The sequence below is a fragment of the Micropterus dolomieu genome, linkage group LG20 (genome assembly GCF_021292245.1).
Source record: "Micropterus dolomieu isolate WLL.071019.BEF.003 ecotype Adirondacks linkage group LG20, ASM2129224v1, whole genome shotgun sequence".
Classification (NCBI taxonomy): domain Eukaryota; kingdom Metazoa; phylum Chordata; class Actinopteri; order Centrarchiformes; family Centrarchidae; genus Micropterus; species Micropterus dolomieu.
In genome coordinates this window covers 20,116,910-20,135,109 of record NC_060169.1, presented here as the reverse complement: position 1 = coordinate 20,135,109, position 18,200 = coordinate 20,116,910, and the positions used below count along the sequence as shown (strand labels likewise).

The 18,200-nt window shown below is 40.6% G+C and overlaps 3 protein-coding genes across 3 annotated transcripts in view; all 3 read right to left on the bottom strand.

Moving 5' to 3' along the window:
* slc38a8b (solute carrier family 38 member 8b) overlaps positions 1-433 on the bottom strand; it is a 7,606-nt gene extending 7,173 nt beyond the window's left edge. Inside the window, exon 1 of the mRNA XM_046033383.1 lies at positions 245-433. Within this exon, the coding sequence (XP_045889339.1) occupies positions 245-433 (189 nt within the window). The remainder of the gene's footprint in view (positions 1-244) is intronic.
* A 4,558-nt stretch (positions 434-4,991) lies between these two features.
* Positions 4,992-8,396, bottom strand: nrn1lb (neuritin 1-like b). Its single transcript, XM_046032905.1, has 3 exons — positions 8,342-8,396; positions 6,621-6,768; positions 4,992-5,295 (listed from the first exon to the last, which is right to left on the bottom strand). Exons 1-3 carry the CDS (start codon positions 8,394-8,396, stop codon positions 4,992-4,994), a joined length of 507 nt encoding a protein of 168 aa, XP_045888861.1.
* Positions 8,397-12,642: 4,246 nt separating this feature from the next.
* thap11 (THAP domain containing 11) lies at positions 12,643-15,196 on the bottom strand. Its single transcript, XM_046032904.1, has one exon. The coding sequence runs from the start codon at positions 14,839-14,841 to the stop codon at positions 14,008-14,010; it is 834 nt and encodes a 277-aa protein (XP_045888860.1). The 5' UTR covers positions 14,842-15,196; the 3' UTR covers positions 12,643-14,007.
* Between the last annotated feature and the right edge of the window lie 3,004 nt (positions 15,197-18,200).

Here is an 18,200-nt window from a genome sequence, read left to right as displayed (position 1 = left end):
CCCCCCCCCCCCCCCCTGCACACACACACACACACACACACACACACACACACACACACAGACACAAAAAAGCCTCTGGAAATTTAAAGATACAGGTAAAGATAAAGTTCCTGATTATTCCATCAAAGCATTCAGAATAGACTGATGCAGGGTCTTTATGTGCACAACTATATTTTTTCTAAACAATGTACCAACAACAGCAGTTCGGAAGCGACGCTGAGCAGGTGTCTGATCTTTTCCTCACCAGCTCCACACTGATGGCGGTGTTCACTCCCCCCGCCTTCTGGAAGGCCCAGGGGAAGTTGAGCAGTCCGGCCCCGAGCGCAGATTTCAGCATAATGAACACCGCGCCGAACGAGCCGAGCCTCGGCGGGTCCGCATGAGACGCAGACCGGGCCAGCAGGCTGATGCTCTCCCGGGCCAGTTCCTCCATGATCCCGAACCAGCTCCGAGACCCACAGCACTGGGATGAGAGGCTTTTAACGGAGACGTCTCTGGAAAGATGTTCAAATACAACTAATTTTGCCAAAGTAGCCCAGACGTAACTTGCTTCATTCTTCTGAGTAAACCCGGTGAATGGTGGCCTAGGCCTACACAATGCACATATATAGCCCACGCGCACACACGACTCATGTGGTCTAATTGGACATTTTGATTATTAAACATTTCACTCTGAGGTGACAAATGTGTCACTAAAGTGAGTATGTTTTCTTCTCTCTCTCTTTCTCTCTTTATGTTTGTCCCTCTCAGGTAGTAGGCCTAGTAAAGCCTAGTTCTGCTCAAGCCCTAAGATGGAACACAAACAAGAGATGGGCAGTATTTCTAGTAAATATAGCTTATTTAAAATACTTAATTAAGATACTATTGAGTATTTTATCAGGTATGTAGGCTATTATTGGGCATAATAAAATAATTTAAGAGTTCGTATTTGTGTTGCCTATTTGAAGAAGTTAGATTATATAATAATATGTCAAGTTATTCTCAAATAAGACACATATACCCAACTTTAAATTGTAGAAAAAGCCCAACAATCACAAGATATCCTGATTGGGGGGGGGGCGCTGGAGCCAATCCCAGCTGACATCAGGCGAAAGGAGGGGTACAACCTGGACAGGTTGCCAATCCATAGCAGGGCCACACACATAGACAAACAACCACTCACACCTAAGGACAATTTTAGGGTCACCTAGTCCATGGACGGTGGGAACCCACGCAGACACGGGGAGAATGCAAACTCCACACAGAAAGGCCGGGCCAACCGGGGTTTAAACCCGCGACCTTCTTGCTGTGAGGCGACAGTGCTAATCCCTGCACTTTTATGCCTTTTTAACAAGATACTTTTTAATGTACACAGAAGTGGACCTCCCCTAAATAAGCAATCAATGAAGATTTAGATTAGATTTGCAACTGAGTCCTTAGTTTTGTTCAGACCATTGCATGTCTCCTCCTTCTCCCAATGTTTCCTGTCTGTCTCTACTTTCAACTATGAAATAAATGCAAAAATGAGACAAAAATCTTGTCTTTGAAAAGAAAGATAAGAAAATAAGTCAGCTTATGGCATTAATCATGTCAGTTTAAATGTTGTGGTTTGTTGTAAATTTTCCTAATAGATCTTCAATTAAATTATCACAAACCATAAACCATAAACCATACTAGGCTCTACATTGACATTTAATTTATTTCCGGTGTGTTGTTAGTGATATAATGCACACTACCTTTACAGTATGTCTTCTATTTCTTATAACTTTCCTACATGTATGTGAATGCAGAATTGCTGTGTGACGTTTAAACTGGACGCTATACTCCTGAGCACATTAAAGATATGACACAGGTCATCAGTCATTTTTCACTTCGCAGATCATGTGTTGACACAAGGATCATCTGTGTAATACTAAGCCTCAACAATGTTTGTGAGTATCAACACTTCAACAGCTAGCATTGCCTTCTGTGGTTAGTTAAGATAATGTTATTTATATAGCCTAAAATGACATAAACATCAATATAGTTTATAACAACCGCAGAAACCGCAAAACACCTTTAATGGAGAATTAGTAGACTGACAGCTGGCAGATGAACAGCTACTCATAGTCACCAGAGGGATTGGATAACACCAATGTTTACTTTTCATATTTATTTGTTATTTCATTTTTTATTTCATGTATTTAAAGAATAATGTACTGTGCAGAACAGCTAACAGAAAAAACTAATACACATGGACTTCATAATCCCAGCCATGTTTTATGCTACACACCATCTGTTATAGAGCAGACAGCATTGGTCAAAATCCTGTGAATGTTGTTTTACATCTCACTGTCTTTCAGCTGGCAGGAGGAATCTTTCTTTGTCTTTATCTTAAACATTTCAACGTCTAGGCTCAGAATGTGAGGGGCACCTTAAAATGATTTCATGGTGATGTTACAGATTTTTTCAAGTGTAATGCAGGACAAAGAGAGATTAGAGTGAGCAGGCACGCCAAGGTGTTCTGGGGACAGAGTTCAAAGACTTAGTCTATCCTCCAGGCATGCTGTGCTGTTTTCAGAAATATGTCAGGAGTTCATTTAAAGAAGTAAAGAAAAAGGACGGATCAATTTACTCCTGCAGAGTAAGAACAGGATGATGATAATCATTAAATGTTATTACAAAAGGATGTTGAAGCAATGGATGGTCAAAAGGAAGATTTAAAGAACATAAGACTGGACAGGAAGTGAATCCAGAGCAACACAGGGCAGTTTTTTAATTAAATCTACAAGTAGCTTTGTTGGCGGAACAAAAACATAATGTAGAAAAACAACAATATTAATAATTTCCTTTAATTTATTAAATAATTATTTAGCCCAATAGTCTGACTAAAATACAATGATTTAGAGAATATATCTTCATTAGTTACAGTGTCTTTAATTATCTTATTATATTTAGAAAAGGCAAAACAACTGTAAAAGGTGAGGGACGTTTACAGTCATACACAGACACACCGCCTTTTAGATTCCCTCTCTACAGTAAAAACTTCAAATGTGCTCATATTTCATGTTTAAAAATCTATCCTGGTCAATATAATCATAAAAGCTCTTAATGAAGCTCAGTCACATGGCAACAGATCTGAATTCCCTCTCCGTCGGTGGTGACCTGCCATGTTTTATGCAGACTGTCCGCAGTATTGAAAAATCAGTCATCGTGGCCAAACCAGGGTTATAATCTGCCTTTTAAACATGTAGTCTGTTTAGCAAAAAGTAGACAAAGCAAAAAGAATTGGATGTAGAAGCCTGAAGCCGGGAAGTGTACGAAACAGCACTATTCAAATCAGCTATTAAGTCTGTGAACTTTGGGTCACAGAGGCTGCATGGTGGTGACCTAACATTTAATCGACACAAGAATCTTTAAGTAGAAGCAGAATGTAAAGCAGGATGTCCACCTGAGGGTCCTAGTAACTGCTGCATTCACTTCTTAAATTCAGCGTGCTGCGGCTGCGAAGTTATCACCTCTGACCTTTATCTGTCACACCTGCTCACATCACGTCACATCACACCGCACAGCCAATCACCATTTACTTCATTACAGTATTTACCCTCCACCTGAGGGCACCAAGACTGTTCAAGGGTTTCGAGGTGCAACCTGCTACACTGTGGATGAATAAAGACAGATGAGATTAATCTACTCATGATTCTGCTGTTATGAAACAGTTTAAGAGTATTAAGATCACACACACACACATCACAAAATCCCGTGGCTTTAGGAAAAGTAACAATTTAAGGAGAATAACTGCATTGTGTATGTCAGCATTCCTTTAATTTCAGTTCTTGTTGGGATATGAAGGTTAAAAATCAGAGCGAAACAAAGAGGCATGTACCACTCTATACTGCAGTGAAAGAACTGAATAATGCAAATAACCAAAAACGAAATCAGAAAATAATACAGTAAATACATCGGTAACATGAAAACCAGTGAATAACATGCAGTGTGTGGTTGTATAACAGAGCTCGCTCAGTTTCAACGAAAAGTTATACAACATTCAACATTAAACAACATTACAGCAACCTGGGAAACTTTCCACTTTGCACTCTACTTTTTAGTACTTAATTATGCGGATAATTTTGTACTATGTGTTTTTATGAGATGTGTGTGCTGTGCTGTGTGTCCTTTTTAAATGCCCCACAGGGGATGCATAATGTTAAATTAAAGTAATTGAAGTGAAACATTTCTGTAAGTTCATAATAGAATTTAAAAAAGGACCGGAAAACCACTAAACAGGGTCACATGACATGACACGTGATGGCATTTAGCAGCATCATGCACACGCTGCAAACAGAAATCTAATTTTCTGACGTTAAACTAATCGAACAGGGTGATGAATTAAACTTACTGCATAAAAATACTGTTTTGCACCCTGTAACAGAAATCTAATTTTCTGACGTTAAACTAATTGGATAACAGGCAGATCTGAACACCTGGTATTAAAACGTCCTTTAAAGACTTTTTTGTACTAAAAATTATGTGGTGTCACTGGTATACTGCAGTAGTGATACAAAATAAAGCGTTTACAACAAATATTAGCTTATAACTGAGATTTTGTCTTTCAGCTAAGTGGAGGGTCTTTTCATCTCTCCCTACATTAACTGTTTGTCACTCCAGACTATATAAGTATGACCCAGCAGTATTATATGATGTGAATTTAATCACAAATCACTTATCTTGAGTGACATCAGCTACCAGTATGCTTGATCTATATTTGTCGGAATATTAGTCAGAATGAAAGCACCTTCTTTCTTTGTGAAAGGCATGTCATTGATATAATGCCTACATAGATACACCAGCTTTTTCATGTGAGAAACTCTGAATCAAATTTTTCATTTTGTTATTGAAATCCTTATTTTAGGAATCATGTAGTCATAATGAGCTTGTGAAGTGTGGCTACCCTCATGTGTTTGGATCATAAGGGGAGCAGGGCTCTGATGACCAGCTGTCATTGCTCTGATTAAAAGACTTAGATGGGTTAACTAACTCCTGAGCAGAAGTAGTAGAGTGCTGCATACAGGGAAAAACAGTGTGGTTAGGGTGGGGCTGTGTTTGCATGTTTGCCCTTTCAGCGTTTCCTGGTTGGTCTGGTCGGAGGTAGGAGGGCTCTGGGGTGCAAGCATAGTGCTGGGTGGGAGGGTGGTTTGGCTGGCACACATGTCATAGAGGTTTCCAGAAAATTGCGTCTTCCTGGACTCTTGTCTTAGAGACTCCCAGACAGCTGCTGCTTCTCCAGGACAGCCAGTAAGAGCTGAGTTGGCACAAACGTGGAACGCATTCCAGGACCTTCAAGGAAACAGGACACAAAGAGATGTCGGTGTTGAGTGTATAAATTTCATGACTGCAATACATCATTCACCAAGAAAGAAAGCTACAATAACACAATGATGAGATAGCACACGTTATGGTTAACTGAGCAGCTGTTGAAGAGTAAATAACGTTCCTGAAAATCTTTGCTGACCACCAGTGGTTTAACCCTTTATATTGCTGCAGTGATGTACAGGTGTACTGAAGGACCCCGTGACGTCACTGTTGGTGGTTACAGGTGCAACGGAGCACCATTTACCTCACGTCCAACAGAAACAGACTTGAGAAAGGACATTGAAACAAGGCTTTTCAGCCTGGTGGTAAATGTCTCTTTAAAGTTAAAATTCTTAACTTTAGCCCTCATTTATTTGACAACACCTGTGGTTACTGTGGATAACGGTAAGTAAGTTTTAACCAAACAGGTACATTAGACATGTTGCAGCTACTCTGGCAAAAATGCAACAACAGTTGTTCACTGTATCATGTTTTTTTTTAAAGAAGAGCCTGTTGCATCTGGAAATGACACTGATGAGACAGAAGAGTCTAAACCAAGACAATAAAGTTGTGGGCCATAAACCCAAAACAGTTAAAAGATTCTGTGCATCTGATGGACTGCAGAGTCGGGTGATAATTCAAGGTGGGATCATCATACAAGCAAACATTACATATATTGTATAATACAAATAGACTATAAGAGGAAACAGCCATGCTAGCACCTCTGTGAGGCTGTACCTGGTGCTTTGAGCTAAATGCTAACTTCAGTATGCTAGTAGGCTCACAATGACGATGCTAACATGCTGATGTTTAACGTGTTAATTTTTAGCGTAATTGTTGAGATAGTTCACCAAAAGCCAAGAAAAGGTCAACCCTTTTGGTGGCACTAGAGGAAAGGTCAGGGGGTCTCTTCAGTGAGTATAATTAATCCTTTGGGAACCATGAATGTCTGTGCAAAATTTCATGGAAATCGATCCAAATATTTCAGTCTGGACCAAAGTGGTATCCCAGGAATATTATGACTACTCATATTGGCGATGAAACAGTGGTTAAGACACATCCCTTTGGTTTGAGTCCCATTGTGCCACATCCACCAATGTGTCCCTGAGCAAAACACTTAACCCCTCGTTGCTCCAGAGGCGTGCGACCTTGCGTGCAATTGTAGGTGGCTTTGGATAAAAGTGTCAGCTAAATAAGTAAATGCAAGTCATTAGAGCAGGATTATAACTTTAACAAGTTGAGACAAGTTGTTTCAAGACAGACAAAGGTGTTACTGGATGGTTACCACAATGACGGGCCAACGCACACACCTGCAGATTGCATCAATGTCCTGCATGCTCTGGTCTTTTTGTGTTTCCACCAAACTGTCTCCAAGTGTGAGTAAACACTGAGCAAAACTCTTGTAGATGGAACCACATGAAAGAGGAAGTGCTGCTCCAAAACACACAGGGACCAAACCTAGTGGAGAGAAGGAGACAAGAGAAAAGTAGATTTATCAAAACTGGTGTGAATAAATGAATGTGTATATGGGGACATTGGGGATGATAAAAAAAAAACAATCACCAGATTCTTCTGCTTGGGGCAATCATCTTGTGGAGTAAGACACAATGTTTATATGTTTATAGAGACATGATCCATCTGGTGCTTAGATGGATCAAACAAATTCAAAAATATGTTGTATTCCATTCATCTGGAGGGATTATACATCCTCAGAGCCAAATTCAACGTCAGACTACAAAACCATGTGTGAGCTGTCTGAGTGCATTGATCAGCTCATACGTAAAACATCCCTCTGAGATTAGTTTGAAAAGGTGTGATACAAGGTTTGACTGGAATATCTGAACACTGATTTGGAATAGAGGACTTCTGGTGAAAGTAAATTTGTACATTAACTCGATCAGTACATGAGGGAGCAGAGGTGTGTCTGAGTCATCTGTTGTCAGTTCTCTCTCCTAAAGGTGTTGGATGGGGTGGAGGTCGGGTCAAGTTCTTCCACACCAAACACCATTTCTTTATGAATCTTTAGCCTTCCCCGAACTATTGGCAGAAGTCAGACATTTATTGGCTTATTAGCTATCATTACTGTGTATGGATCTTTAATCTGACTTTCTTTTGTCTTTTGATTCAGCACCTGTAAACTTTGCTTGTATGTGCTCACTATACACTCTCGTCTCTTTGCCTTCCCCAAACTGTTGCCACAACGTTGGAAGCACACTATTTTCAAATATATCATTGTATGTTGTAGCATTAATTTTCCCCTTTTTTCCCACTGTAACTAAAGAGCCATGTCTAAAATATGAAAAACAGCCCAAGACCTAAAGTGGACAGTGTGTCCACAAACATAGTTTATAAACCAGAGACCGACCAACCACAAGTAGCACTGAGGAGTCCAAAAATCATCTGCTCACTTTAACAAATATGCATTACTGTAATCACTTTAAAATTCCCCTTCTTTATATTTGATTTAATATATCAAACTACTGTAGTTATTTCTTACTTTTAGAGGTGATTTTTCAAATTATTTTTTAGTTTTACATGTAAGTACAGTAATTGACATTGTTATAAATCTCACAAGTGTTCTATTGATGAAAAGTGTTCCATGTGCACAAGTAATCTTACTGGAAATACTGAAAAAAACGATAGTAGAATACACACTCAAGTACATAATGTTGTATACGAAATGCATGTACATGCTCACACAAACACAGGAGGGGACAGAGACAATGAGAACATGAGGGGAGAGTTAGCATTTCATTAAGGTAAGTGCATTTGTAAAACCTTCCTCTCCTCAATTTCAGAACAAGCTAAATGGAATATCCCTTCCAGCCATCTTAACTTTGGGCTTTTTCTGATAAACCTGCTGAAATGATCCACCTGAGGTTCTACCTGAGTCCAGTTTGGAGAAAAGACGTGCAGAAACAGACACATCACCAATAATAATAATAATAATAATAATAACCAATGAGACAGGCAAGAGCAAGCTCGGCACTTACAACTGTTGTTGTCTCAGACAACAATTAAACATCCTTACTGAGGCAGAGAGCGATGGGTAGCAGCATCCCTGTCGTGCTGGGTTGGGACTTCATTGTTTGCTCCACAAGTCCCGTGGATCTGAGTCCCACCTCTGAACCAGAGGCTCTGGTGTGAAGCTCCCACTGACTGTAAATCCAAAGAGTGTAAAGTTGCTGTTTCACAATTTGATGTGTGCTGACATCCGTTGGGAATTCATCAGATTGAAAAAGTCCAGCAATTCATAGAGACACAACCCGGCTGGATTAACAGTGAAAGGGGCCGAGGCATCGCAGAGAGTAAGAGGATGTGAGGTGTGTGTGTGTGCATGTGTGTGCGTGTGTGTGCGTGTGTGTGTGTCCACTAGGGAGGGGCACAAGGCGAGAGCAATAGAGGGCTTGGAAGCAGCAGACCAATGACAGAAACACAACACAGCACACTGGATTAGAGTGTTCTCATTTCCGGTCGTTAGTATCTAGAACATTTATTTGAAATACAGATAAATTATATGTAGCATAATGGTGATAAACACGCTCAGGCACAATCTCTGCCTTCTTCATACACATGCACTGGCTACAAGCACATAGTGTAACAGCTGAATAATGAGTTTGTCACAAATGGTAGTAGGCTAGAAGGGAACATGATCCGAAGTGTCGGGATTATTTATTTTTTTCATGTGGACAGCTGGGTGACATCCCAGAGAGGATAAGAGAATCCAGCTCACCTGGGAGTCCAACATAAATGCAGAGGGCCCTCTGAGAATAAATGCAACCCACATGAGAACCATCTACACAGCTATGTGGGTCACGAGGGGTTATTGAAGAGCGCTGTGATGTGTCAAACATTCTTCACTAAAGATTGGACAGCGACAAAGTACACATGCAGACCCTGGTTTTCGATTGATGATTGTAAGCCATCTACTTTATTCCCAACTTTCCTTATGTGAGGGTCTGTCTTGCATCTTCCTCCTCTTCCTCTCTGCCTCTAAATCCCCTGCTATGCCCCACAGATGGCTCACAGTCCATGCATTAGTGTAAATCCTGGTTCTGCATACTGACACAGGAGGAAATGGTAACTCATTGTTAATCTCCAGCTTAAAACAACCATTAACTGCAGAATTAACTGTCTGTGTCTGAAGCCACCGCTCCGCATCAATACATCATGAGAGCTACTTTGACAGCAACTCCAGCTGTGAGTCTTGCTGTGAACATCTGTATTATAGCTCAGCAAATATGTTTTTTCCATTCTCACCGTGCAGAGGTGCTCAAGATCGATCAAGCTGGATGTGAGGCATTAGTAGAAAACTACTGTGTGTTTAAGTCATTGCACAAATATTCATCGATAATTGAGTGTTCGGGACATTTCTTGCTGATACATGTTGATGCAACTGTATACATGGGATGCCAGGGGATAGGGTCCTGTGAGACAACGCAGGACACATGAAGATAAATATTAATGCTCCAGTGTGCAGTGATATTTTGATAATAGTGTTCTTACAACTTTGTGTCAAATGTTTGGGGAAGGCCCTTTCCTAATTAATCTATAAAGCGAGGTTCCTAAAGAGATGTTTTCCCAGATTGATGTGGACAGAGCCCTGACCTCAACCCCATCAAACATCAAACCAGGCCTTATCATGCCACATCAGTGGCATCTTGTGCCTGACTGGGAGCAAATCCATGCAGCCATGACCAAAAATGTTGGGGAACGACTTCACAGACAAGTGGAGGCATCAAATGAATGTCCATGTTTTAAATGCTGTCCATCAATCACATATGGGTGTAATATAATGTCTTCTGAAGCAGGTGATCCATCCACACAATTATGCTCTCTAACAGGAAATGTGTTATCTTGGTGTCCCCGTTTGCATGTTGTGTTTTTACTGCAACTAAAGCATTAAACATGTGTTGTCAGGTATCCAGATTCATACAGGTGTGTGAAGTGCTGGACTAATCATTCTCCTCACAGCAACATCTCCCACCACAACCAAAGAACTTCCACGAATCCCTGACCAACAACCTTCTCACCTGGTCACTTTTCTGCTCTACAAAGATGTGCCTTATCCTAAATCCAGTTGTAAAGACATACTGTACATTTCAAGGACTTTAAAAATGTATTTCAGTAAACTTTGAAGTGATACTTCACCAAAAATCCATCCACAGAGAATGAAAACACGTAGACTTCTCGAAAAGTGCCTATGTTTGTGATTTGCCCTGTTACGGAAAACAGAGTTGCTGAGCTAAGATGTAGAGTAAGTACAATAAACTTCAATTGTGATCAATTTTAACAACAAAAAGAATAGACAGAACTTCCTACAGCATAATCCACTTCTCTGCAGATGTATTCCCCAAACAGACAGTTTTAATTCATTTTTACTTAAAGTCTTCTAACTTTCTCATTTGTTTGCTGGTTTAATAGGTTTTCTGGGAAGTTCCTAGCCTAAAAATTATTGTGATACTAAGATAAATGGAGTGCCTTCCACTATCTGGTTACTAAACGATGACGGCAGTCATTTTAAATGACTGTTACATTCTTTTAAACTCTGTTATTTATGATTTATGTGTTGACCTAAGTTTGATGATATGTTGCTTCTGACATGTAACTGCCTTGCCTGTGAGTTCTGTGTATGGACTGGGTAAGCAGCGAATAAATTACCCTTCTTGTCTGAATCTGAATCATTACTGTTTCAATCTCAAATCTTACATTTAATCCTCCATATAAAGTCATGTATACTGGTTTATATCTCCTGGGCTGGCTCTTTCCCTGCCCTCCTCTGAATTAAGCTGGGACATTTATGTAATTATAACTTCATTGTTTTTAATGTAGCCTGGTACAAGACAATACTCTATGCTCTATGCATAATATCTATGCTCTATGCAAAATATCTGTGCCCTAGGTCCGAGTATCGTTTAAAATGTTTTGATACCAATACCTCAACAATACTTTATATCAATACCTTCCTTGACCTTTGTTATTCGTTTGACAAAAGTAGACTTATTTTTAATTGTTAAATGTTGCCTAAAAACAAGCACCTGTACAATAACTAAATAAAATACTAATATAATACTGCAACTGGCAAATTTACTAGATTTAAATCAGTACATACATGATAAATTAAATTAATTAATATTTGATAAATATTTGATAATCATTAATTCCAGTGTATAGCATATTAACCAAGATAGATCCAAAACCTGCTTACATACACCAGGTCTCATATATATATATATATATATATCAAATATATAACAAATATATATATATATATATATAACAAACAAAAGAAAATATGAATGTTGTTATACATGTACAAGAAAATAACATTTTTTTAGCTATTATGTTCCTCAAGAAAACAGAAAAAAAAAACGAGACAAACACCACAGCAGAAAATTTATCAGATTGATCACCTGTTGCAGTCTTCTGATAGAAAGAAACCCTGCAGACTCTGCTGTGTCACATATTCTATTTAGTTTGTTTTATATTTTTAAAATATAACTAGCAATATGAAACCCAAAACTGTCATTTGACCTAATCCTAATTAGTCTGATGTCAAACAGTGCCTTTCAGGATCACGTGTTGCTTACATTGTTTTATTTCATTCACATTATATAATTACTCTCAAACCATGAGATAAATCTGACATGTGAAGCTGTTGTTTGGCCTGAATGTAAAGGCGGCTTCGATAAAGGGCAACAGCAGCCATAGCAAAAGGAAGATCGAGTTGTGTAAGTTTGATCGACAGCACTGGATTAAGGCGTTATGCAACACTGTTGGGAGTAAAAAAAATAAATCCAGATGAGATTAGGATCTGGATCCTCGCTCTCCGTCGATCCATTCATCCGCCTCTCCCTCTGTTTTATGAAACACGTTATCACGGTAGGTGTTCATAATTACACATTTTAAATTGATGGGCTGAGGTATTGTAGCACAGCTTTACATTAATATTAAGGCATACAACATTTCAGTGCTTTAAAATGAGTATCAATTAAGCAAATGGCCACCCAAGCTGCGAACAGACAGACAGACAGACAGATAAAACAAATTAGGCCATATAGACAGGAGCTAAACCTCCATGCGTCAAGCTTTTATCCCACCGCCATCTAGAGGGGGGAAATCATGCTGCAACATGTACTGCCAAAGAACACACTTCAACTTCTGTTATTTCTAATTTAAATCTACTGTCAACCTAATAGAATAAACAAGAAAATAAATAAGAAAAACATAAGAAAAAGTAGTAGTATAAACCTGAACAATCGTTTATACCAAACTCTGCTCCCACTGTACAGGTACATTCACTGAAAGCAGTGTTGAAATGATTAGTCAAGATGATCAATAGCCTTTTTAATGTCTTGTGTGATTTATTAAGTAAAAATAGCAAATTGTGTCATTGACATAGTAGATGTTAAGTTAGGCGTTTTAAGGTGTATAAAACAATCAATGTTGAGCGTTGATGTTCAAGTTCAAGTCTTTATGATTTAATCATTTCATATGAATATGATAGAACTTGTATTACTTTTTCACAGCTGAAAATAAATACTCCTACTATGTTAATTTTTATCTCAACCCCTCCACTTGAAGGTGAAAACAATAAAAAGGATCTTCTGACCCACAGCCAATCGACTTAGTTACTGTGAAAATGGACAAAATCAGGACTCCTTGCGGCTGAGAAAGGATTCGGCACTATTTCGAAATGAAATTTACAATATGAGCAGAGCGTAGCTGTCAGACTAGGTTCAAAAATCAGAAATGTGACATCCTGTGGGAAAAAAACACTCAGAGGAGAACAGAAGAGAGATGCAGCCACGATACTTCTGAGAACCTTTTGACCATAAACAGGCACATATATTCACTCGTGAACTGCTCTGAAACAAGCAGATGCTGTTTCACAGAACAACCTTGGGGGCAGACATACATGTTCAAGTTGCATAAAGTATCTTGACAACATCTTTTTCTTTGAACTTGAGATTTCCTTTAAAACGAATGCATGTCTTCAAAAAACATCCTTTAATAAGAGCACCCCTTCAAGTTTTAGGCTAAGGAATTCCTTAAAGTCCATTTTTTGTTGCACAAATGTCTTTAGCAACAAACGGATAACAACTAAAGGCAACTCAGATAAAGTCATGGTAGCTTGTTTTATTTCTTTGACTAACACCATAAGTGTGCCAAGAATAGTGTTTTGTTCACAAAAAAAATCCTAAGAATACTTAATCTTGCCATATAGCCTACTTTACCTCTGCAAATCTACTGAGAAATGTTTCTTGTAACAACCACCTAATTTAAATCCAGCCAAGGAAATCAAGACATTGTAAGATAAATCTTAGAGAAAAACCTTCTATGCAATTAGGCCGTTTTCTTCCCCATCAGTCTGGTTATAAATGTGTAACACAGCCTAACTTGTAAATCTGTGCAAACTATGAGTCTCGTTGAATGAATAAAATATGTATTGACCCTGGTTGGGCTGCAGGTCAATAGTGGACTGAAGTCAATATGAGGTTATTAATAAACTACACTAGTCAGCCAACTGTTTTACATCAGGCCTACGAAAAATCAGTTCTACTTGATGAAAATAAATTGTCATCGCTCGTAGTTTTATACAAAATAGAGCTGGATCTGCTGTCTTCAAACACCTCGGTGTCATCTCCGGTATAGTCTGAGTCTCTGTGACGGGTCGTCTCCGGTGAAGTTCACCCATCAGATTTTCTTCCGGACGCTGAAAGCCACAGAGTTCCCGTACAGCAGCCGGTCCCGCTCCCGCACCTCCTCCTGCAGCTTGGCCTCGGCCACCCGGAGCTGGCGGATGGTCGCCTTCATCTCCTTCATCTTCATCTCCATCAGTGCGATGATGTCCCGCTGCTCGTTCAGTTTCCGCAGCAGCTCGGTGGACGTGGTGCCGGTGGTCAGCGAGTACGAGTGGTCCAGCGGGCTGCTGGTCACACTGACGTACTGCACGGGCGGCTGGTGCACGGTGGAAGCGGTTTCCACCGATGAGTCGTCGGCGGTCAGCTCTTCGGCGCTGCCGATCGGCGCGGTGTAACAAGTCCCCTCTGACTGGGCGGGCAGCCGCGCCGTGCCCAGGTACTCCCCGTTTTGGCCTATCTGGACCACGGTGATGCTGTCGTCGCTCGCCTCACCGCCAGCATTGCCCTCGGCTCCTTCTGCCGTGCTGCTCAGGACGCTGGTGAGGACAATCCCGGAGGTCGCTGCAGCGGCGGGGGCAGGAGCTGCCGCGGACACTTTCCTGCCTCTTCCCCGCCGACTCCTGCGCTCATTCACCCCCCGCAGAGGGAAGAGGGACGGGACTCGGATGCTGTAGGTCTTCCTGCCGCCGGCGAAATGCACGCTGCAGACTCGGTGTCCCGTTGTGGGCTGGAAGGTGCTGAAGCAGCCGCTCACCCCGGCTCGGGAGATGTTCCTCAGCCACAGCTCCCTCAGCGTGGTGTCTTTAGGAAATGTGTAGAAGCGCAGGTCCCGGTCCCGGTGTGAGTTGTTGTAGCAGCCAGGGACACAGCAGGTGAACCCGGGCATGTTTACGTCAACGTCAAGGCTAAAAGCACGGTCTTCGGGTCAAGTTTAGGTTATTTTATTGTTGTTTCTTTATTCTATGCGTTGTTATAAAGCTCAGTGGCCTGCAAGCGGAACTACACGTCCCACAACGCTAACAACTTCCTGTTTATTTTTCACCAAAAGTGAGCCGCTCTTCTTCGTACGACGACTAAATCCACGCGAATTTATCCGGACTCAACGCGCACGGAGCTCGTTCTTGTGCTGAATTTGAGGCTTATGTTTTATTTTCAGTGGTAAATGTCTAGTTTTGTTCTTCGTGGTGTTATCAAGCCAACCGTCCTCCGCTGAGAACTAAAAGTCCCATAATTCCTTGCGCTTCCTGTCCAAGTCCGCCAGTAAACGACCGTCCCTGCTGGTCAGTATGTGGTAACGCAGGTCTGAGCTCAGAGAAGAGGCCACTGTTTTGTTTCCAAGACCAAATCTTGGTGTTTAGTTATAATACAATACAGCCACACAGACAATTCAAATAATTATAAAAATTATATTACATATTCAGGGGTGTAAGGAAAATAACTGCAGGGATAATGAAATTGAATTTAAACTATTTGTATTGTGAGGATACACTTAAATCTATCTATCTAAAAATATGATAACTCATCGCTACAATATAGTTTATCTAGATCTCAGTTCTGGAGGTATTTACATCTGTCCGGGAACTAATAAGTTAAATTCAGAATGTCCTTATAAAGATGTTAAACCTCCTAATCATCCTATTGATCACACCTAAACCTTAACATGAAGTGTTCAATATCCACCCACAAAAGTTCAAATGGAAGAAAAAATGTAGCCTAATGGCTTGTTCAATTTTACTCTTGTTACATTTGAATCCAGTGCAGTAATTTGAATCTGTTTCCCTCCACCGGACATTGTGTATGTCCACGTCTGCAGGTGGCAGTAACCTTTATCCGCCACCTGATGGCCTCGTAGATTGCTGCAGTAACCACTGGAAAGTACAGCCCCATATCTCCCTGTGGAGGATGTACTGGTTTGCTTGGAGAGGGAGTTGTAGCCCTGCTGTTTGTTTGTTGTTTGCAACTGCAAAAAGGGATTTTTCTAGAAAAAGTGCGGACTGACATGTTGTCAACTTGACAAACTGTTTCCATTAATTGATTAAAGGACAACAATGCTGGTGTAGGTTTGTCAGTCAGCAAGATAACTTAGAATTGGCATACTTAATGAAGTATAGTAGATATCTAATAAAGCTCTATAAAAGCTTCCCGACTTTTAGCAGGACAAAGTGGGAAAGCTGCTTTGAGACAAAAGTTTTCAAAGGGCCAAGGATGAGTGAGATGGCTCCGTCTCTCTGACAAAATGAAATGACGACATGACAGATGTCCATCATGAACTTTATTCACCCAACCTTTCAAATGCTCATTTATTATTGATAATAAAGAGCAATCTATCAGCCAGTGTTTGTTTTATTTGGGATAAGTCGGCTCATTAACATTTTTGACAAAGCTGATTGCAAAAATCTAGCAACATATGTTGACTTAAGCTGATGATACCCAGAGCAACTTTTAGAGCAATCATGCAGGGCAACGTTGCCGTCATTGGTAATGAGTAAAGATTACTACCGTAATCCTCTTCCCCCACCACTCTGCCACCTGCCCCGCACCGCCGCTATCCATTCAAAACATAGTCAGACTTGCCACTAGCAAGACTGCCCAGCAACATTGCCCCGTGTATCATCAGCTTAAGGCCTCATGCAATAATAAGAAGTGTTAATCAAATCAAATGTACTTTATTTGTCACATTGCGATATTCATCATCCGCATTTAACCCATCCCTCAAGGGAGCAGTGGGCAGCTGCTATGCAGCGCCCGGGGACCAACTCCAGATCTTATGTCAGTGTCTGGTCAAAGCGCTGACTGAAGAAACCTAACATGTTTTTGATGGTGGGAGAAACCAGAGCACCCGGAGGAAACCTACTCAGATACGGGGAGAACATGCAAACTCCACACAGAAAGGCTGGGGAGACCGGGGTTTGAACCTTTGACCTTCTTGGAGGCCACAGTGCTAGCCACTGGAGCACCGTGTCGCCCAATAATAACACTGTGAATGAAATACTACTAAAGCCCTAGGTTACGGATACATTTGGCACTTTACTTGATTTTTACTGCAAATATACTTCTATGCGTTTGTGTATGATTCGATCCATGACATTTACTTTTAATGAGGTATGTTTGCTCTGAAGTGCTGAAATGTTTAATTCAATATGTGACGTGATGACGTTTTCCATTAAGTCATTATAACAGTTCATGGTATGTTACAGTTTTTCTCAATTGCTTAAACACAATAACCTTTAACCTAAGCTTTTAAACTAAAATTTCAAAACCCTAATGCCATTTATCTAAAAAAAAAAAAAGCACACCCACATCCCTACACTATAAACCCTATTCCCTGTTTTAACACATGGAGAAGGAAATTCTCCAGGACAGGATGCTGGGGCAGAATTATTTTTTGTTGTTTGTTTGGTGTACAGTACATTAAAGAATTAAAGGCAAATGTATACATTTGTTGTTTCTTTTGTTGTGGTCATCATGTGAAAAGGATTTTTGAGGGGGAGAACCACAAGTAGCATTACTTAACCAGTTTTTGTAGTATTGTTTTGAATTTATCTCACCAGTGTGTCATATCAGAGGGTAAAGTTTGGTTTTTCAGCAAGATTGAATGGTTTTGAGTGGAGAGCTTAATTTTGACCTGAAAATAGGAAGTTTGGGGGATTGGATGAGAAGTTATGGATCTGTGTTTAGAGTTTTGAGAAAAGGACGCATACTTTCAGGAAATGTGTTTAAGCAATCGAGAAAACTGTAATATGATGTGAAGCAGTGGTCTGAAGGTTGTATTTGTTTTTACCTTTAGAAGGTTCAACGCTACACTACGCTTGCTCTTCTTCCAGCTCCTCGCCTAGAGTTCTTCCCATAGTCCCTTCCCTATCTTTCCTCCTCACCTCCTCCTCTCACAGCTCATTCTCCACTAGCTCATCTATTAGCACCCCCTGTAGCAAACCTGGCTCCTCCTCTGGTTTTTCCCCCAGGTTCTCCCTTACTTACTCCTATCGCACCTCACCTCACTCATCCCCTTTTGCTATAGCTCTTCTTCTTACTCTTCTTCCAGCTCCTGCTCCCTACCTTTTCCTCCCTGTCTTCCCCTTTCCCCCCAAAGCTCTCCCCCTAGCTCCCCCACCCTAGTGTCAGAGAAGGAACACCAGTCTTGTGTGCAAATGCAGATGCAGATGTCTCCTCTAACCAACCATAGGCACCCAGTGAGCCTTGAAAGTCTGGGCCCCTAAAGCAGGAACCTCCAACATGTTATGTAAT